This window comes from Eupeodes corollae, chromosome 1, assembly GCF_945859685.1.
Source record: "Eupeodes corollae chromosome 1, idEupCoro1.1, whole genome shotgun sequence".
NCBI classification, from domain to species: Eukaryota; Metazoa; Arthropoda; class Insecta; order Diptera; family Syrphidae; genus Eupeodes; species Eupeodes corollae.
Window position 1 is genome coordinate 149,537,401 of NC_079147.1, and position 22,349 is coordinate 149,559,749.

Consider the following 22,349-nt stretch of genomic DNA (forward strand, 5'->3'; position numbering starts at 1 on the left):
AAAGACTTAAAATAATCCTACCTTTGTTTGTTTGTATATTTTTTTTAACTTTTCGATGCACAACAAGCTTATGAATACACCAAAGTAATTTTGACTTTAATAGATGCAATTTAATACGTATTTATTGAGAACAAAATTAGAGCACTTATTAACTATATGTGTTGCACTTCACTCTCTCTCTCTGAATTTAAATGAATCAAGCTCCCAAAAAAGGGAGATCTTACAAAGTGCAAAAACTGTAGAGTTCTTCTCGCCGTTGCCAAAATAGTAGCGAAAGTCATATTGGAACGTTTCAGAGAACACCTTGAGAAGACACTCGATGCCAAACAAGCAGGATTCCGCGCTGGATCCTCCTGTATTGATCATATCAACACCCTGCTCATTTTTGAACAGTGCGTTGAATATCGATCACCACTACACCTGCTGTTCATCGACTTCGAGAGTATATCTGGTTAGCTTTGCTGTTATTAAAGCAGCATATGATGGATCCAAGCGTCACATTCTGCACGGCGGTGGTAATTTATCAGATGATTTTGATATCCGAAGCGGAGTCTGACAGGGCTGTATTCTGTCTCCAATATTGTTTTTTTTTGGTAATAAGCGATGTACTGCGCTCAGCTCTGTCAAGTAGCGGAGGGATCTAATGGACTTTGACATCCTATTTAAAGCACTTGGATTACGCGGACGATGTTTATGTCATAGGATCATGGATCTCCATCAAATGACAAGAAGTGTGGAGAGAGGAGTAGAAGTTGTGGGGCTTAAAATTAATTCCGGCAAAACAAAAATGATTAGCCTCGAAACCCGACCAACCTCTCAAATAAATATTTTCTCGCAACCGGTGGAAAAAGTGGAGAGCTTTATGTTGTCGTTTTCATCGAAGGCGTCATCTGCCGCATCAACAAAGCAAAAGCGCCATTCGGTATGCTGTCAAAAATTTCGAGGAATAACTCTATCAGCTTAAGAAGTTACGACTGTTTCGCACAAATGTCGAATATGTGCTTCTTTATGGGTTCAGCACTTGGAAGGTTACTTCAGCCATTACTGGAAAGCTGAAAACCTTCGTAAATAAATGTATATCCTAAGGATTTTCTGGCCAAACCGTATTTCAAATGAGATACTTCATAGAAGGACAGGTCAGGAACCTATAGAATCTATAATACGAGAGGTAGTGGCAATGGATTGGACGCTTCGAAAAAGTAACGACTGCATTGCAGCCCAAGTAATCCGTGCAGGACATTCGAGGCGGAATCAGCGTCACTAGACAAGAGTTGGAGGGAGCTGAAACACATCTCCGGATACCGTACACGATAGTGCGTAGGCGTAGTTGAGGTCCTATGCCTCTTGAAAGGGTCCCAACGGACTTAACAGTTCTCAGGACCTTTTTTTGGCAGGAGGAAGTCTTCAAAAGACACTTGGCAGTACTCGACACCAAGTAGTGTGACTCTTAACCACTAAAACCACGTCTTCATCAGGACCAATCTTGAAAAATCGACCTCCGATGAGATAAAATTAGTTTGAAGTCAATATTTTAAGTTTTTGAGAAGATTTTTGAGTATTAAGTAAATTTTCACCAAGTTTTAGTAATGTGTTTTTTTGTTTATTTTTATTTTGTGTAAAAAAACTGTCAAAACTGTAATTTTTCTCAAAACTTAATCGTATGTTGAAAACGATATTTCTTATAAGATAAAATCAGTTTAAAGAAATAATCTAAACTTTTTAAAAAGGTATTTAAGTCGAAAATCAATTTTTAATAAGTTTTAGTACTATTTTTTTTTAACTAGATATCAAAAACATTGTTCTTGGTTGCACAAAATTATTTTGGAGATAAAATCGTTTTTTGTTCGTAAAATATTCGAGGTGCAAAATATTTTTCTTTTTAGTTTTTTGATTAATAAAAAAACTTTAATTGCATTTTTTCCAAACACATACTAGTTTGGTATCGCTCACAATATATAATATAAAATTTAATTCAAGTCACTATAATTTTATATTATATATTGTTACGTAATTCCAAACCAGTATATTTTTGAAAAAAAAAAACAATTAACGGTTTGTTTTATAAATAGAAAAGTTGTTAAAAATTGCGTTTCGACTCAAATATCTTTTCAAAAATTAGATCAAATTTTGAGAAAAATTGAATTTACAGTTTTTTGTTACAAAAAAAAAACTTAAAAGATAATTTTATTTAGGTAAAAATTGATTTCGACAAAAATATCTTTTCAAAACTTTGAGATATTATCTTTAAAAAAAAATGGTGTCAATATTCTAAAAAAACAATTTCGGAAAATCGAGTTGACTTAAAAACTTAACAAAAGTCGGTAAAAATTGATTTTCAAGTCGAATATCTTTAAAAAAAAATTTGAGATTTTGGCTTCCAACTAATTGTATCTTACAAGAAATATTGTTTTCAACATTTGGAAAAATTTGGAGAAAAATCGAATTGACAGTTTTCTTACAAAAAATAAAAAGTTGTATAAAAATTTAACAAAAGTTCTTAAAAATTGATTTTCTATACAAATATCTTTTCAAAAATTTGAAATTATGGCCTTGAACTAATTTTGACTAATAAGAAATACTGTTTCATCGAATTGGCAATTTTTTAACAAAAAATTAAAGCCTAAAAAAAACATTTACAAAGTCGGTAAAGGTTGAATTTCAACTCAAATATCTTTTCAATACTTGAAGATATATGCTTTAAACCATTTGTACTTTTTAAATAATATCGTTGTAAGCAATTAGTAAAATTTTGAGAATCGAAGTGGCAGTTTTCTCTAAAAAAATGAAAACTATACAAAAATTAATAAAAATTGGTGAACATTGATTTTCGCCTCAAAATATCTTTTCAAAACTTACTAATTTTATCTTTAAAAAAATATTGTTGTCAACATTCAATCAAATTGTCAGTTTTTTACAAAAAAAAAATACTAAAACTTGGTAAAAATTTAATTTCGACTCAAATAAGTTTTCAAAAATTAAAAACATTGTCTTCCAACTTTTTTCATTTCAAAGGAAATATTGTTTTCCATATTCAGTCGTTTTTTTTTTGTATACAATCCAATAGTCTGTTTATTCATAAAAAAATACAATCTACAAAAAAAGTACGCAAATTTGGTAAAAATTGATGTTCGGTTCTTGATATCTCTCAAATTAATTTCATTCATCCAATTTGTACAAATTTAAGAAATGCTACTAAAATTGGTAAAATTTTGTTTGTGACTAAAAAGCTATTTAACATAACCAGATTTTCAATTTCAACTATTTGTTTATATGAAAAATATTGTTGGTAATTTTTAAAAATAATTCAACTGACAACTTTTTAACTCAACACGGAAACCTACAAACCTTTTAAGAGGGCAAATCGACAGACAGGATGGAAAGTTATCATTGAGTGTCGAATTCCAGCCTCATTTTGTTTAAATTGCTTTGGTAAAAAAAACTGCCCACGTAATTTTTTAAGAGTCCCTTGAAATTGGTTTCCGACTAAAAATCTTGTTAAAAAATAGATTTTGAAATCAAATTTGTTCATCACTATGCAGAATATTGATACAAATTTTTAGTAATTTTTTTTTAGAAAACTTTAAATGACAACTTCTTTTTAACAAAACACGAAAACCTTCAAAACAACAAAAACGTATAAGAAATGGTTTTCGACTTGAGTCTCTTTTTTTTAAACATTGGTGTTTGCATATTTCTTGAACACTGTCTTATAACGAAATATCTAGACTCTTTTAAACAATAAACATTATAATTTAAAGTACGAAAATGAGTCGAAGTCATGAAGTTAAAAAAAAAACACGTTAAGTGCCTGCATAAATGTCTGTTTACCCTATTTTAATATAATGTGGAGGTAGATTTTTTACGAATACAAACACAGCAAGTTAATCGTAAAAAAAAATACAATCAATTCATTGGCCAACGTCTAAAATTCAATTCGTTCAGCTATTTAAAATGCAATTGAATAAAATTAATAGTTCTAGTCGATAGTTGTTATAGGGATGAGTTTGACTCACTAAAATTCAAAAAATCTATTTTTATATGTACACGCTTTTGTAGATCGCGTAGATACGTTTTGTTAAAATAAAAGCTTTACTTAAAGAATTGGAGAAGCAGTGACTGTTTTGACACAGTCACTTCAGGTAAAATAAAAGCTTAAAACAAACCACTTTTGTAAAGAAAATTATTTCATAAATGTATGCAGGTACACATTAAATTATTTTTGTAATTTTTATTTCTTAGATAAGATACTCTTTTTATCTTTGATTAGAAATAGAATAACTACTTCGAACCCAAAAATTGTAGGTATATGTGTACAACATTTTAGTAGACATTTTTTAACACCCATTGAAAGACCGCATATTCTTCGAGCTTGGTCGGTATATGATGATTTCGTTTTTGTTGTTGTTTCTATCAAAATTTAATCGTATTATTTAATTTATTTAAATTTGAATAGCGCAATAATGACATCTTGTCAAATTGTATTTGACAAAAATGATCATGGAACATTTTTCACGGGTCAAATTGTTAGCGGTAAAGTTATTATTGAATTTAATAGAAGAAAAAAACTCAGAGGTAAAATATAAAGTTTTACAGTTTAGTAATTATTATAACAAAAATTAAAAAAAATTGTTTTATATTTAAAGTTCATTATTCAAGTAGATAGTAATGTGTTTTGTCATTCAAATGACAGGTTTGTGAAAGCTTGAATTTCCTGTGGAATATGTGTTTGCGCAGTGTTTTCATGACTGTTTCCGCGTTACATAGATTATGTCTATGACACGGTAAATATGTTTCGAAATAATCAACGAACGTTTGTAATCAAAACAGAAGAGTGAGATAAAAGTTTAACGATAAAAGAAACATTTTTAAGCATAAAAGTTAAAGAGACAGGGTCGGAATTTGATTTTATGAGAACAAATTTTGCACTGATTTTCGAGTTAGTACCAATTTAAAAAATGTTTATGTTTTATAACCATGTTGTAAAGATGTTGTCCGTGTGAACTAAAGTTGGCAAGAATCTAACAAAAAAATTATTGTAGGACTTACATTTTACTGATTTCTTTAATTTCTCACAATATTGAGAATGGGAAAATCAACAACTATCACGATTGATCGACTTCACATCATGGCTATAGACCTATTTCATTATTATAAACTGTAAGAAAAGATAATTTCGAAAAGACTACTTTGGTATGTAAAAAAACAAAATTTTATCGACTTAAATTAAGTCGGGTTTAAACATGGCCGCGGCACTATAGACTTTCTCCTTCATATCGTTGAATTTATCGCCACAGCAATCTCAAGTAAAAATTGTGTTTTCATAGTTACTATAGATTTCGAGAAAGCTTTGAAACTTATTGACTTTCATGTATTCTTAAGGAAATTACTTAAATGGAAGATTGGGCCGGAAATGTATAATTTTATCAAATCTTTTCTATCAAATAGAAAACTTAGATCAAAAGTAAACAATTCATTTTCAAAAATCCATAATTTAAAAAACCGTATACCTCACTTACAGCAATCCTTTTTATAATTGCTTATGATGATTTCAGTGAAATTATCACTAAATTCAAAAATATTGATCACTCACAATACGGGGATGATTTATATTTATTATCAAAATGTAAGGATTTGAATCGATCTCAAAATCAATTAAGTGAAGTATATACAAATGTAGAATCCAACTAAGCTTATTTTAATATCTAAGATTGACTATTGATTGGTTATATTTGTTAAGTATTCCGAACGTAAGACTTCTGCAACCATTTTACAACGCAGCTGTTAAAGCATCTTTAAGAGTTTTCAAAACAACACATATAAAAAACATGATTACTGAAGGAGGTTGCCTAACAATAGATGAACGAATATACATCTTAACACAACTGCTGATTCTAATGACGCCAACAAAATACTGGAAAGAAAAAAAATACCTAAGCATCCCTCGAACTTTGTAAAATACTTTATCTATTGCCAACCATTTTAAACTCATCCCAAATGTAAAGAGCATATCCATCGAAAAAAAACTTACCTTCTTAGCTCTTACCTTCTTAAGCTATCAACATCAGCTTATCCAGACACTCAAAACATGATAGAAATGAAGTTTACATCCAATCCATCAATGAGTTTTTGAATGAATTCCCTACACCCACATGGAATATTTTATATTATACACCGGTGGTTCCAAAAACGACATCATCAAATTTCTCCATTTTTTCAATAGTAGCCTTGGCGATTCTAAAAACTACACAACTCACGGTCAAGTCAAACAAAAACACCTTGATATGTTTAGACAGCCTTTCCTCACTCAAAGCTATTTCCAAAAAAACATCGGGGCCCGTTATAAATAACATCCGTGACAACATAATCCACCTTGGTTAGTGTTCCAGCTTACATTCTGATAAAAGGTTACTTATAAGCAGACATTGAAGCAAAGGCGATTGCCTCTAATTCTGAAGCCGAGATCAAACAATAACGTCCCTCGAAAACTGATTAAAAAAACTCTTATCTGAAAAAATAATCATGGACCTGATACAATCATCACTATTGTCCAAACAATCTAGAAGGTTCCCAAGTTCTTTATTCTACCATTACCAGCACTAAGATGAACATATGTTTTTCAAGGCTTAGACTTGGGCACACAAAACCCATAATTATTAAATCTCCAATATTCTAGTTTTGCCAATCAAATGAGATTCTGTCAATCGTCCATCTAACTTCAGGCTGTAAAATCAACAAGTTTTCTTTACCATTATGCAATCATAAGTTATCAAACCTACTTTCAGTTCCTTTTGAACCAAACATTAAAATTGTATACAGAATTTTTGAAATACTGGAAATCGAATCCGAATTTTGTTGCCATTTTTTTCAATAATAATTGGCGCGCAAAGAATTAAATTTCTAAATTGCTTACTGTTTATTAGCGTCGGGATGTCTTTCCCGGTATATTGAGTTATTTTCAAATTGTTCAATTTGGGAGCGTATCGGAATCCCGCTTTTTAAAATCCCGTTTCTAAAAAATCCCGAAAAAAACTTTTAAATCCCGTCTTCTAAGATACCGATTTTTTTAAATCCCGTCTTTTAAAATCCCTCTTATCGATCAATTACAACTCCGTTTTTTAATATCCTGTAAAATAACGACAATCCCTTTTTTTTAAATTCGTGCATTTAACTAAATGACAATAGGAGACAAAGGTTTGAATATTAAATTACTTGAATAATATCGTAATTTGTTTGGTTTTTCTGTACAAACAATATGCATCCTACAGCAAATATACCTTTAAACAACGGTTTTACCGCTCTATTTGACTTTGTTAATTGATTGGAGTTTGTTTCTTTGATTTGTTTTACTTTAAATTTGTATATCTTGATATGCTATATTTGTTAGAGGTTGCAATAAAATTAATCTAGAAACATATCCCATTTTTTAATTTGTTTTCTAATTTCGATATTCTAATAAAACTAGTTGTTTAATCAGGATAATACAAAAACGGGATTACAAGAAATGAGATTACAAAAAGCAGGATTATAAAAAACGGGATTTTGCAATCAGGATATTAAGAAACGGGAATATAACAACTGTGATATCGAACCCAACCCGTTCAATTTGTACTTGCGACAGATTATAGAAACTTTATAGCAAGTATTACATTTGTTAAAAAAATTCAAATTTCGCAAACATGACATTACGATGGTAGAAAAGTTGAAAAAAGTGGGTCCCCCGATTCCGTACATCTGTCTTTCTATCCTCCCCTACAGCTCACACTGTTGGGTCGATTGACTTCGAGTTTAGAAATTAAGGTTTTCAACCGATTCGCGTTGGACGTTTTTTTTTTTTCATTTTTTAAGACTGATAGAAAATTCAAATCTTCTTAAAAATTAAGCCATTGTGTTTTTAAATGTTCACTAATAATTTTATTCTTAATTTGGAATCTTTTAATACATATGTAAAAAATATTTTTGTATTGCTCCAGAATTGTACCCTCTTAGTTTTGTCTTTGTTTTTATTTTCGATTTTAGTTTACCAATGTTTAAGATTAGAGATATTGATCGAAAATCGAAATTCTCGGCGTTAATTTTTTTTGTATCCGTTGTTTGAAAATACAAGAAAGAGTGAAATCAAGGGAACTTGGGAATTTCGTTAATAAAAAGTTTGGCATTTTGTGAAGACCAAAAGACCTTTTTTGATTCAAATAGGTTCTAATCAAATCGACGTTTTGGTATGCAGTTAATGGTATAAAGAAACTTGGTTCCATGCTGTGTTTCATTGATGTAAATATCGTTTAAGGGTTATTTAAACGTGTGTTACAAAAGTCATATAGATGCTTTTGAAAATACTTCATTATATAAATATAAATTATAAGACGGGTTGCAAAAATGTCAGTATACAAATTTCTGAATTCACTAAGCTTACTCCCAACATCGACGCGTTCCTGTTTATGGATATTAAAAACATCCTTGGCAATCTGATATCTGTTCCGCATACTTTTTTAGGGTAATTCTATCTATCTCCTTAAAATCGTGCAGAAAAGGTCTAATTTTGTTAAGACGTGTTTTGAACTCTTGATCAAGGTCATGCTTCACTCTGTCCTTTATTATTTTAGAAAGACATTCTATCTGCAGATAAAGTTGTTGATACTCTGAATTGATACTTTTTGGGGATTGTAAAAGAGAGCTAAATGTAAGGAAGTAATCTTATATTGATAAGGACTGCGTTAAGCTGAGCTAAAAGGAGATATAAAATAGAGCTGGGAGATATGGACCATTACTATACCAATTATACACAAAGTTTCTATATGAATTTCTCACTATGTTTAAATATGATGGGTATCGAGCATTGAATACACCACCTTTAATTATTTAACTCGAACAATTCCAATTTCTAAAAAATCGAAATTATTATAAACTATCTTTGTTGAGATTGTGTCTTGTCTATGAAAAACATAGTTTTAAATTCTTTCAAGATCAAGAAATTAAAAATTTTTTGGATTAAAATATTCTTTAAAAAATCTATTTTACGAATTACAGGTATTCAATTAAAAATTTGCGGTTTCTCTTCGGCCACATGGAAAGATCGTCGCTCTGGGGCAAAGAAAGAGCATCATCACAAAAAACGCAGATTTAGTGGAAGAGAAGATTATATATCATCTAATACATTTCTCAAAGGTTCTGATACTGGTAACTTAAAATAGAAAAACGTATTTAGATCCTTTCTTTACAATATCTTTATCTTTTAACTTCTAAGGACAGGAAGTAATAGTCGAACCAGGTTCACATGTCTTCACCTTTCAATGTCTCATACCTGAAAATTGTCCTTCATCATTTGAAGGAAAATACGGCCATATACGATATGTTGCTAAGGTAATAATGATCAATTCACTCTCGAAAAACCACGCATACACTGTTGGATTCACAGTTTTAAAACTGCTTGATTTAAATTGGGATTCCAGTTTGTTGAAGGTAATTTTGTTTTCAAATTGAAATATTTGAATTACTTTTAGCATTTCTTATAAGATGCCAGCCAATATCGAAGCTATCGAAGGATTTTGCTTGAGTACTGCCAAGCCAGTATTACTTAGCGTTGATATAACTCAGACCGGATATGTTCCGGGTCAAATGATTTTGGTTAGTGGCGAGGTGAATAATCAATCTAATTGTGATGCAAAGAAGATTAATGTCTATCTTAACTTAAAAGCAACTTACACCTCAGATTGTCCTCGTACAAATTTTAAAACTGAAAAAATCTGCTTAGTCAAGAAAGAATCAAGTCCAGTAGCTCGAAGATCTCGTCGAAATTTTACTGAAATCATTCGAGTTCCAGCTACAGCACCCACTTGTGAACATCTGAGTAAGATTGTTCGTATTTCATACGAAATCTCTGTGGTTGCAGTGATGAACGGCTTCATAAGAAATGCCAAAGCTGTTATACCAATAACTATAGGAAATGTACCACTTCATACGGCATCAATACCTGCTCCACGTTTGACTGATGTTCCATCGACTTCAGCGAGTGCTATGGCTCTGGCAGGTGGATGTCAACAAGAAAACACTGTTTCAGAAACCATCGAACCGGAACTACGTAAGATTCAATAAAATCACATCCATTTTAGTCATTTAATATATATTTGTTTACTTTGTTTTTCCAGCTCCACCATCTTATGAAGAGGCAATGTTTATGACAGCTGATATTGCAGATGATGAGCTACAATCACCGAATGGTGTTCGTGAAACTGTCCGATTTACTCCTCGTTTTCCTGTCTTTGATGTCGATGGACTTCTTATGCCGGATTCAATACCTAGCGCACCACCAGCACAAACATCTCCAGTCATAGAAAAGCCAATTGAAGATGATGTCAAGTATTTGATATGATCTTGATTAAGCAATAGAAATATCGATAACTGACAAATTCTTTGATTTTGACATTTACTTTCAATCACAGTAAACTTATCAGTCATGAAATTGAAAAAGAAATTACAAATGTTTTTTTGTTTTGGAAAAGTTAAGTATTGTGCAAGCGTTTCTCGAACAAATAAATTGTTTTACAAGTGGTAGGTAGGTAGGTAGAAATGGCGATCTCAAGGCAACCTAGCCTGAGATCCAATTAGCGCTGATACCAAAAACTCGTTTGACCTTTGATTGCAAGGGATAGAATTATAGAGAAGCTTCATAGCGATTATACTAGAGCCATTTTGTCGCATTGAGAAAAAAGATTAGGTCCTTAATCTTTGTCTCAGATAGCTCATCAAGTTCTTGAAAGAATGCTTTTCCAAAGTATTTCATTCTAGTGTTTGCCAAAGCAGGACATTTGCAGAGGAAATGGATTATCGTTTCACTTTCTCTTTACAAGTGGACTTTAGTATATTTGAACCTTAAGTCAGAACTCAGCACTTGCAAAAAAAGGACCTAAGGTGTCATTGTCAAAATATTCTATTAGAACGTAAGTTTTTGGGGCTTCACCGGAGAGTGTTCAATTTTCGCAATTAAGGTTTGCAATATGATGTTAGTTTACTTCCTTGTTTTCTCGTGACAAGCACTTTACAAATATTTTTTTGTAAAATGAAATATTTTTTAAAAAACATAATAGCTTGTGAATCCTCACTGTGTCTTTAAATCGGTGAGCGTTTTAAAATAAAGTTAAAGTTCCGAATTTGAAAAAGAGTTTTATTTTAGTCATATTGTTGTCAGCTTATCATCATTGTGTTTGGGAAACCTTCAAAATACTGCAAGGGCAAACAAAACTCTGCAAAAGATTGAGTAGAATTACATTTTGATTTTGAATGCTTCTGAAATTTCCAATCGATCCGTTTTTGATATTTGAAGCACCAGCTCGGATTTAAATAAATCTGATGACAACGCTGGGTGGATTTTAAAAGTTTCCATCCATTATCATCATTGCAAGAGATTAAAATACAAATTGAATGGCTGTTTCAAATAGTGGTAAATAAAGGTTTGAAGCTTAGGTCAGATAAATTTAAAACATGAGATGTAAGGATACAAAATTACTTAAGCTAGTATTACAACGAATGCTATTAATCTTCATAGGTTTTTGGGACTTTTTTGAATTTGAGCGATGGCCTGTGTAATGTTCACCTTTAGGGCAGCGGTCGATTGTGATTTATTTAGATAGACCGAATTCAAGAAAGTCCAATGGAAAAAGTCTATCCTGGTCAAATCGCATAGCCTTGGTGACAATTCACATCACCCCTGCAAGATATAACCTAACCCTCAAATCGTTCATGCAAAATGTCAATCGTGGCGTTTGCTGTGTGGATGTTGACGGTGAAGACCTCACTTACGTAGTTCTTGAGAAAGTACCGACCAATTACGCCGTCGCCCGCTGGCCCAAAATGCACACGAAATGGTACCTTTTTGAGAATGTATTATCACCTGGTAAACCTCAGGTGGGATGGTGTCGTCCCATTCGCCAATTTTGTTTGTTAGCAGAGCCATTTATCCAAAAATGCACCTTGTCACTAAGGATGATTTATCGGCCAAAAGTGGGGTCTTCTTCCAAACGATTCGATGCCCAGTCAGCGAACAAACAGCGTCGTCTACGGTTATGAACTTTGAGCTCCTGGGTTAGTTGCATTTTGTACGGGTGTAGGCTGAAGTCCCGACGCAAAATTCACCAAGTCGAAGTCTTCGAACTTTTCAATCGTGTAACTTGACAAAAACTATATAATAAAAAAAAAGATTTGACAATTGTAACTAAAACAAAATGGCCACCACAGGGCGCCAAATTCTACCCGCTCTAATTGGTAGGTATCCCATTTAAGATCGTCATAGATTGTCAAGCTCCTGCCCTTACGTTATCATTGTTTGCGTGTTGGAGATGAATCGTTTGAATTTGTACTAGCAACCGTGCAAAGACATTATCCAAAAATAGTTTTCACGGCTTCTGATCTGATTAACTCTGAGAGTCCTAACTATTAAATGGTCCCATATCACATGAAGAAGCTGGTTATCAGAACTCATCATGTTTCGCATTGCCATCAAGGGGGGTCGACAAATGTTTTGAGGTTGGAATTTATTGGTTTCTAAATATGAAGGAAAAGATAAAAAAAAGTGATAAAGAGTCTTATTTTTCCCCAAGTCTGGCAAAAAATAAGGAGTTCTCCAATTCCAAAACAAAGTTACCATTTGACACCCTTCATATCGACCATCTAGGTCCCTGTAAAACTTCACGTTCCAAAAAAAAACACGTACTGGTAATGGTAGAAGGGCTGACAAAAAGTACTTCAAGTATGAAATGAATAGACTGCTTGAAATCCAATTTCGCAAATTTGAAAGACGCCATCTTCAGCATGTAAAGGCGGCCACACACTTACCACAATCTAATGGTCAGATGGATAGGCTCAATCTCATAATTACATCCATACTAGCTAAAGAATGACAATCATTTACTACAAGTGATTGGAACAAAAATCTAGAAAATGTCGAAAAACGGGTTTCTAGCACTATTGATATTTCGTTGGGACCAGGAAGGGAGATTTCGCGATAAAGGCAAAGGTTTGTTGGTAAAAAAAAGAAGCTATGCACATATGTGAAATATTGAAAAGGGACAAATGCCAAAGAAGGAATACTACGATATTTGAAATAAGATTTCGAAAGAGTATAAATTGTGAGACTATGTCATGTTATAACGCTAGGTACAAATTTGGGTGCCGTATGATAAGGTCAAGTGAAATAAGACCAACTTTCAAAAATTGGCCTAAATGCACTTCACAAAAGTGAAATAAAGCAAATTTTCAGCAGTTGGCCAAATTGCACTTTGACCAAGTGAAATAAGGCCACATTATTCTGAAAAATTATTTCACGGCACCAAAACTTTGGCTCAGCTTCAGGGCCATGCGAGGTCAAAAAAGTTTTGTTTCGAACGACAGGTATGCTATGTAAGACGTAGATATCTTGGAATTAACAAGAATGACATATAAAGGTATTAGTTTTCCGAATAATGTGAGACCGTATATCGTGCCTGAGATTGAATTAAAACATTCTGACGAAAAGAATCTATATCAATATAAGACTTATAAATTGTTAAGAAAAAACGATAACTTCTACATTTCAACATCGACTTTAAACTGTAATCGGAACGATTAAACGGTCAGAATGGCCGATCTGTAGGCAATAATTATTTTTTTTGTGTGACTTGCACAACAGGCTGTTGTTGACATTTTTTTCTCACAGCTCAAGTAAATTGAAACCTCCCGCTATTTAGTTAAGATTTGGACCGTATTTTTTTAACAAGGTCGAAACCAAGAATTATTGAAATTATTCGTCCGCCGCCGTTACAAACTCGTTCACATTTGAACTATGTATACTTCAGATTTAATGAATTTGAGACCATTTGAAAACATTTTAAAGGCCTTGCGTTTTATTAATTATTGTCTATTGAAAAATTTGATATGCTGATGAATATTTATAAAAATAAAATCATTTGAGGGAACGTTAATTTTGGCACCCACTGTTGTTGCACTGTTATCAATCCTTATACGCCTATATTAATCGATGAGGTTCATTATAAATTATGTGATAAGATAAAATAAATTACAGAAAAATTAGCAAGTATGTATTTAGATATATTGTTTATACCATACATATATTTTTGCAGTTAGGTTTTTATTTATTCTGCTATGTGTAGTCAGTAGCAATTCTTTTGTAGTTAACGAAGGATAACGCATTGTGCCAAAATAAATATAGACTTAGAAAAATGGTGATCAAATGTGAATTACATGGAGTCGAAACTTGGTATTCCGTCGGCCAAACAATAACTGGAAAAATATATCTTACGCTAGATGAACGGATATTAATAAAAGGTAAGAATAGGTATATCCTGTGAGCGCATTTTTTTTTTTTTAATTTGCATGATCCATACTAATATATAATAGATACTAATATCCTAAAAATAATATCAAAAAATAAATAGATATTAGAATTATACTGGAGCTTATAATATAAGGTCAAAATTAAAGTTTGTTTACATATATTTGAAGTGATTCACATTCATTAATAAATCATTGATAGTTTCTTATCTAAATTCTTTAAAAAATACCAAAACAAAAGCAACGAATGATGGAATTAAATACTACACATACTAAACATATGTGTAGGGTGTCCGAAAGCTTACATACTAAGATACGAAGTGGCAGCTATTTATCTGTGGTAAAGTGTGTGGTTGCTAAACGTTCATTATTTTGAATTTTTTTTTCAATAGTAACACATGGTGGGTTACTTATGACTTACTCCCCCAACAAATTTCTCCATCTAGCTCGGCCTCTAGCTTAGCTAGATGTCTTGTGCGCTCCACGGTTTTCCTCTACTGCGCTGTCCTTTCAAGGTTGGTTCAGAGACTTTCTATACCTGAATAATGGAGCATCTCACTCGTTGATCTTTTATCCTTCTGGCTAAGTCTTTGTTGTACAGGCCGTAAAGATGATCGGCCAATCTTCTTCTACACTCACCTTCTATGCATTTGGGAGTGTAGATCACCCGAAAAACTCAAGGTACTCTCATCCCCTTTTGTCGTATTTCATGCTCCGTATAACAGGACGGGTATGATAAGGGTCTTACTATCCGACACATTGGTTGCTCGAGAGAGGGCTGTATTACTCAATTGCTTTCTTGGCCCAAGGAAAAAGCTAGCATCTAGCGACAGTAATTCTTCGTTTGATCTCAGCGCCGGTGTTGTTTCCTACGTTCAAATCAAAGCCTAAGGATACAAAGCCTTTAGCCACCTTAAAGTTACGTCTGTCGGTATAATGACGTTTTAACCGATATATCGGTGTTGTAAGTCCTTTCTTGATAACAGAGTGTACGTGGTTTTTCCCTTATTAACCAGTTTACCCATTTATGTCTTAATACTCGCAAAAGACAAATTGACATCACGTTGAGTTATTCCGATTATGTCAATGTCATCAGCACATGCCAGTAATTGGAAAGACTTTCGAAAGATAATGCTTTTGGTCTTGATATGGAAGCTCTGCACTATTCTTTTAAAAACGATGTTAAAGCCTTTTTTAACATCGAAAGGTTCGGTATATTTTGTTTCCAACCTTTATGGAGTAGCGCGAATTCTAAATTGCCCCCTGCACAAACGGGCGAGCTTGGAACGGATGCCAAAACTAGACAAAGCTCTATAAAGTTCGTCCGTGTAGATTATATCATACGCGGCCTTGAAATCGGGAGGACGGGATTGTTTTTTTGTTTCGTCATACAGTCTGCAGAAGTGATCTTTTCATTTCCTCAGCATTGACTGCGGTTCAATTATGATTTTTCACTTTTGGTTTTACAGCCTTCGGTTGAGGTTTATCCAATTATGAATTTCGTTTTAAATTCTCATAAAACTTCCGAAATTCATTTGCTGTTTCTGAACCTCTAAGTAACTAAGAATGCCTGCTTATTATGCTCTCTCTTTTTCCTTCAGAGAAGTCGATGTTCCTCTCTCCTTTTCCGCTCCAATTATTATGAATTATGAATTTCGTTTTAAATTCTCATAAAACTTCCGAAATTCATTTGCTGTTTCTGAACCTCTAAGTAACTAAGAATGCCTGCTTATTATGCTCTCTCTTTTTCCTTCAGAGAAGTCGATGTTCCTCTCTCCTTTTCCGCTCCAATTATTATGAATTATGAATTTCGTTTTAAATTCTCATAAAACTTCCGAAATTCATTTGCTGTTTCTGAACCTCTAAGTAACTAAGAATGCCTGCTTATTATGCTCTCTCTTTTTCCTTCAGAGAAGTCGATGTTCCTCTCTCCTTTTCGGCTCATAGAACCCATGAGCAGCTCTTGTCAATCTATTTACTATTTCAAAATGGTTTTAAACAAACTTTTAACAACTCAAGCCCAGATTCTGTACAGGTCGTTCAAGATTAATATTAAACAATATCTTAACAATTCATTTATTTTAAGCAATTTCTCTCAAAATGAATGGGTATGCATGCACCGAATGGAATTCTATGAAACATTCACCACAGAAAGAAGCCATAGTTAAGGGAAGAGAAGATTTTATAGCTTCCACTAATTTTCTCGTTGGCTCTGAAGATTGTAAGTTTTTATTTAATTCTATTCGAAATTTAAAGAAAATTGTAACTATATTTTTATTCTGCAGCTAAATCAATACTTATGCCGTCGGGAAACTATACGTATAATTTTTCTTGTGATATTCCTGATAAATGTCCTTCATCTTATAATAGCATTTATGGCCATATTCGCTATGAATTGAAAGTTATTTTAGACTATGGAAACAAAATTGAAGAAATACTTAAAGAATCGTTTCATGTAATTAAACCTTTTGATCTTAGACCTCAAACGCCGGTTCTGAAGGTATAAAGTAAGGATTTTCTTTATTTATTCATCATTAACGTATCTCTTTTTTTGTGTATAGATCCCTGTAGACACGGAAGTTTTTGAACCCAAATGTTTCTGCGAATGTTGGAAGACTCCTTTATGTCTCTACGTTAACCTTCCTCAAGGAGGATATGTTCCTGGAGAAACCATATCTGTGTATGCTAGGCTTATTAACGACGGAAATATACCACTTAAATCAATCTCAATATCATTTAATCAAGTCGTCACATACACATCAAAAATACCCCGAATTCTAACACTGACAGAAAGATTTAGTATGGTTCAAAATCTAATTTGCCTTGCTGGAAACGAACCACTACGAGAGTTTCTTGAACGTATACCCATACCAAGTGTACCACCTTCCTGCGAAACAGATTGTACAATTCTCAAAATAACCTACGAAATAGAAGCATCGGTTGATCAAGTCAAAGGAAAAAGGGGAGTAGTAGTTCGAATACCAATACTAATTGGCACAATTCCCATCGATCTTGGCAGTTTTAGTGAAGAATACGGGAGCAATAAATCAGAACCTAGTGAAATATTTGGAGATGCTAAGCCTTCAGCTGTAATTAGCTCGTCTTCCGTGGAATCCTTGACCAAAGAAATACAATCCCGACAACCGCCAGAGATAATATTGAGTACACATGGTAAGAATAACGTTTTTCTCACAAAAATCTTCTTCTACTGAACTTCTTCTTTTATTACAGGAGGTGCTACATCTTTTCAAGAAGCTTCTTTCATGCCGAGTGCAAATTTAAATAAAGAAAAACATAAATTAAACAAAGATATTTCGGGATTTAAACCTAAATATCTATATTACGAAGTCAATGAAGACATTGAAATGAGTCCAACAACTATGGAAATTACAAAAGAAATAACAATAGCCAGTACATGAAAATAAAAACAATAGTAATAAAAAAGAAAAGGTTAAGGACAGTTCAAATTTTTTCAACAATTCCTCACTGTATGCATCAGTAAAAGAAAATGTATCTGTTGTCTAAAACAATTCATGTTGATTTTTTGTCGTACTTTTTTTTTTAATTTTTAACACTGAAGCAGAGGTTAAGCAATTTTGATTACTTTAGCGTTTAGCGTTTAAAGAATATTTGTGAGCTGCTTTCAAAACTTAATGTTAATGTCCTCCTCCCTTGATCAAAGGTCTGGATTCAACCTTTTTTATAACACTGAAAGCGCCGCCAGACATCCACACCAAACGGTAACTTTTTGAGGATTACTTAACAGCCATTCATCCAAAAATGCGCCTCGTCACTAAAGGACAAAGTCTACTTTCACAATTTGAAAAACTTTATATTAACAAGGAAAGTCCAAAAATGTAAGTTCAAAATATACCATACTTAATTTTTGAGTAAAAATTAAGAAAATCGAAAAAGGCAAAGGAACTACTATCGTTGTAGATGATTTTTGTAACAAACGTTTAGTAAACCCTTTAATGATGTTTACATCATTAAATACAGCATTTAACCAAGATTCTTAACCATTAACTACATACCAAAAAGTCAATTTTTTAGAATCAATTTGAATACCAAAGATCTTTAAAATAAATAAATAAAGGGGACGCCACATGCCTTGGAGAACCAGGTCCTAGTCACTTACTACTTTTAACCATTCCTGTGTGCGAGTAATGTTGTCAGGTATTTAGGGGAACTACAGTTTTAAGCCGAATCCGAAAACGACTAATTTGAGAAAGCACTTTTCATGAAAAGAATTACTCTTGGAGTATTCGTCAATTCCTCGCAAGAGGCAGTACCCGTGAAAAAACTTCATATGGCACAGGCAGGGATTGAGCCTATACATCTGGCATGACAGTCAAATACACTAACCATCATTTCACTGGTCATTTGGTCTTGACACAATTTAAAATTTTGTATTAACGAAATACCCGAGTTCATTTGATCTCACACGTACTCGTATCTTCAAAGAACAGACACTTGTTAACAAAACGTAAGTTCAGAAATGATAAGGTAGTATTAGGAACGGATAATGCAGTTTGTCCGGCTAAGTTTCATATTTAAGTCGTACAACGAATGCCAAACGATATGTACTTATAATAAGTTGACTCATCGTGAATAAAGTTCTTAAAATTATGTAATGGACATGAAAATTGTTATCAAAATATTAGCTCTTTTTGAAATAATCCAAAAAAACATTGAAAATGTATATTGAAGAATAACCCTAAAGCTTTCAACACCTTAAGGTTTATTTACTAGTTCAAATGATTGTAAGACTTGATATACATACATACATAAATAATTGCACTTTTGCAAAAGTCCTGCAGCTTTAGTCTCTAACTCGATTAATAATACATAATTCAAAAGTATATGAACGATTCATGGAAAGAGCTATACCGAAATACAAGGAACGATACACTACGAACTTATACCGTAACGCGACTACATATGCACTGCACAGGCACAAAAGTAGACTTATGACAAGCCTTAAACTTTTGTACCCGAAGTTTATTGACCCAAACAATCTGGTGGTTAGGACATTGAAGTCGTCGATAAAAAACGTAAACAAATTGATCAAAGAAAACTATCGATTAAACATTAATTTGTACTGGAATAAAAAAATTCGCGCGTTAACTCTATTCACCCGAGTATGTTTCCGCAAATTAACAAGATCTTTAGGAGGAATGATCATATCGACCTTCCTTGTCTTAAGCTTCAGAGGACGACAGAGAACAGAGACGTTCTTCTCACAGCAGGAATAGATCCAGGAGACGGCGTCTTGGACGATGACTTCTTTTTTGTCGAAGATCCGCAGGAGAAAGCAGAGGCCTTGGGGGCTGCTTTCCAGCAAGTGTACAAGGTAAATCCTAGCATTCGCCCTAATCACTTGCTGGAGAATAGACCCTTGCGTAACAACATAACGCAGTGGCGATCCGAGAACCTCGGTTTTACCAGGTTCAATGACGAAAACTTGGAAAATACCATCATTATCGAGCAAAACAGGACTAATACCCTATAAGTCAAGAAGATAGAGCTCCAGCTCATTTACCACAGGAAGCTGTGGACATTTATACCACCCTGTTTAACAACGTTCTGAAAAATGCACATTATCCGGTCCGTTGAAAAACAGCTGTGGTGCATCCTCTCCCGAAAAAAGGAAAGGACAACTCCAATCCGGCGAATCTCCGGTCGATAAGTCTGCTGCCAAGTATCAGTAAAGTATTTGAGGAGGTTATAAATAGAGCTCTGTCCAAGTGGGTTGAGAACAACGAAATAATTCCGGATAATCAGTTTGGCTTTAAGGAGGGACATGACACTATTCGTTCTGCGTCTATTCTTGTTTCTGATATCCAGTGGAACAAATCTAAAGACAATGTACGGGCGCTAGTCTGGTTGACTTGGAGAAGGACTTCGACACCGTATGGCTAGAGGGTCTGTATCTAAAGTTAAACATGCTTAATGGTAGACGTTTTATTGTCAATATTGGCAATGTAACATCTACCAAAATCTTTTATATTAAAAATGGTCTTCAACAGGGAGCCGTAAACTCGCCGATCTTGTTCAGCATTTACACCAGTGATCTAATAGCAAGACTGACTCAGGCAATAGCGTACGCAACGACCTAATTGCGTACAGAACGGCCCCAAAAATTGAGGTTATCAAGACACTTTTGCAGGGTGACTTCGACAAAATTCAGCAATATTGCGATGACTGGAAGTTGAAAATCAACTTTCAGAAATGCTGTATGGAGCCTCATGGTATATGAGAAAGAACTGGAAAAATCTAGTGATAGTTGGACCAAATCGACAGCCACTAGCGAATAAAATTGTAGTAAAGTACCTTGGCATTTGGTTGGATCAGTACTCGTATTTCGACAGACATATAAGTGCTGCTCTGGCCAGAGCTAGTGGAGCCTTTGCTCTGACAAAACGGTTGTTTTTTAGGAGCCGTCTTGACAGCAGGGTGAAGATGATTTGCCACAGGGCCCATATACGGCCGATGATTGCCTATGGTTGCACGGTATGGTTCAACGTTGCCCCATATCAAATGGAAAAAATTCGGGTGTTTGAGAGACAATGTCTGCGTGCGCCGGCTGTTGCCTTGGACTACACAGAACACCAGAGTTGGAGTACAAACATTACTATTCCAACCAGGTTCTATACAACAGAGCCAACATAAACCGAATAGATAATTTCTTGCTGAAGCTTGGAAGAGGTCACATTGCGAGAGCGATTTCGTCGACTAACAGCTTAATTTTTGGGGCTTACTACCCCAAAAATGGGTACTACGAAAGTGCATGTGTGGCAACATTCTATCCGAACCTTTTCTCTATTTAGAAAATAGAGGGCTGATACAGGATAGGGAGGCGGGTCCACTAACCTAATACGTCAGCCGTAAAACTGTAGATAGGCGACTCCTTTATAGTCGAGACGTCCTCTCACTGGACGGAGCCGAGTGCCTTCGGTTCAGTAGGACTGTTCTCGGAGAAAACCAGTTTGGTGGCTCCAAATTGAGGACGTCATTTAAAGTTGTCTGGGGAGTTTGGTCTTGGCCAGCTTCATATGTTTAAAGATTAGGTTAGGGGCAGTCAGGGTGGCAACAAACAAAAATTGTTAAAAAAACAAAAAAAAAAAGGCTTACCGTGGCTGTTCTAGTTTTTAAGTAGTTTTAAGTAATTTTAAGTAGTATTATTGGATTTGGTTAGTTTTAAGAAGCTTAAGTATTCATTTAAGTTTTATGTAAAATAAAAAAAAAAAAGAGGCTGGGATGCGACCCACACTGATAACTTCCCATCCCATCTGTCGATTTGTCTTGCTTAAAAGTTTGTCTATATGTACTCGTATCAATTTTTACCAAATTTGCGTACTCTTTTTGTAGATTTTATTTTTTATGAAAAAACTGACTGTTGGATTTTTATATAAAAATTACTGAATATCGAAAACAATATTTTCTGTGAAATAAAATAAGTTTCAAGCCAATATTTTTAAGTTTTGAAAAGCTATTTGAGTCGAAAATCAATTTTTACCAACTTTTATACATATTTTTTAGGTTTTTATTTTTTGTAAAAAAACTGTCTATTCGATTTTTTTCAAACTTCAACTGAATGTTGACAACAAGATTTCTTGAGAGATAAAAGTAAATTAAAGCCAATATCTCAAAGTTTTGAAAAAATATTTGAGTCGAAAAATTTTTATAAATTTTTTTTTTAGGTTTTTTTTTTTTTGTAAAAAAACTGTCAATTTGATTTTTTTCAAACTTTAATTGTATGTTGACAAGATTTTTTGAAAGATAAAAGTAAATTAAAGCCAATATCTCAAAGTTTTGAAAAGATATTTGAGTCGAAAATCAATTTCTACCAACTTTTATAAATTTTTTTTTAGGTTTTTATTTTTTGTAAAAAAAACTGTCAATTCGATTTTTTTCAAACTTTAATTGAATGTTGACAACAAGATTTTTTGAAAGATAAAAGTAAATTAAAGCCAATATCTCAAAGTTTTGAAAAGATAGTTGAGTCGAAAATCAATTTTTACCAACTT

At 33.4% G+C, this 22,349-nt stretch overlaps 3 protein-coding genes across 5 annotated transcripts in view; 2 read left to right on the forward strand and 1 right to left on the reverse strand.

Moving 5' to 3' along the window:
- Nucleotides 1–22,349, reverse strand: part of LOC129938480 (arrestin domain-containing protein 3-like) — a 378,789-nt gene that overhangs the window by 23,048 nt on the left and 333,392 nt on the right. The window lies entirely within an intron of this gene.
- LOC129938478 (arrestin domain-containing protein 17-like) lies at nt 4,321–10,468 on the forward strand. Of its 3 annotated transcripts, none has more exons than XM_056046083.1 (6): nt 4,321–4,372; nt 4,454–4,572; nt 9,025–9,174; nt 9,242–9,456; nt 9,511–10,075; nt 10,143–10,468. In XM_056046083.1, the coding sequence occupies exons 2-6, from the start codon at nt 4,461–4,463 to the stop codon at nt 10,364–10,366; spliced, it is 1,266 nt and encodes a 421-aa protein (XP_055902058.1). In that variant the 5' UTR covers nt 4,321–4,372; nt 4,454–4,460; the 3' UTR covers nt 10,367–10,468. The 3 variants fall into 3 exon arrangements, with proteins under 3 accessions (XP_055902058.1, XP_055902060.1, XP_055902059.1); XM_056046084.1 differs by having other exon boundaries at nt 4,345–4,376; XM_056046085.1 differs by having other exon boundaries at nt 4,338–4,530.
- LOC129938481 (arrestin domain-containing protein 3-like) lies at nt 16,611–17,838 on the forward strand. The gene is made up of 3 exons (XM_056046089.1): nt 16,611–16,819; nt 16,881–17,490; nt 17,551–17,838. Exons 1-3 carry the CDS (start codon nt 16,619–16,621, stop codon nt 17,736–17,738), a joined length of 999 nt encoding a protein of 332 aa, XP_055902064.1. The 5' UTR covers nt 16,611–16,618; the 3' UTR covers nt 17,739–17,838.

Coding starts and splice junctions, on each gene's coding strand:
- LOC129938478 (XM_056046083.1), top strand. CDS start 4,461: ATGACATCTTGTCAAATTGTATTTGACAAAAATGATCATGGAACATTT. Junction 9,175..9,241: donor TCTCAAAGGTTCTGATACTG/GTAACTTAAAAT, acceptor TTAACTTCTAAG/GACAGGAAGTAATAGTCGAA. Junction 10,076..10,142: donor AACCATCGAACCGGAACTAC/GTAAGATTCAAT, acceptor TTGTTTTTCCAG/CTCCACCATCTTATGAAGAG.
- LOC129938481 (XM_056046089.1), top strand. CDS start 16,619: ATGCCGTCGGGAAACTATACGTATAATTTTTCTTGTGATATTCCTGAT. Junction 16,820..16,880: donor CTCAAACGCCGGTTCTGAAG/GTATAAAGTAAG, acceptor TTTTGTGTATAG/ATCCCTGTAGACACGGAAGT. Junction 17,491..17,550: donor GATAATATTGAGTACACATG/GTAAGAATAACG, acceptor CTTTTATTACAG/GAGGTGCTACATCTTTTCAA.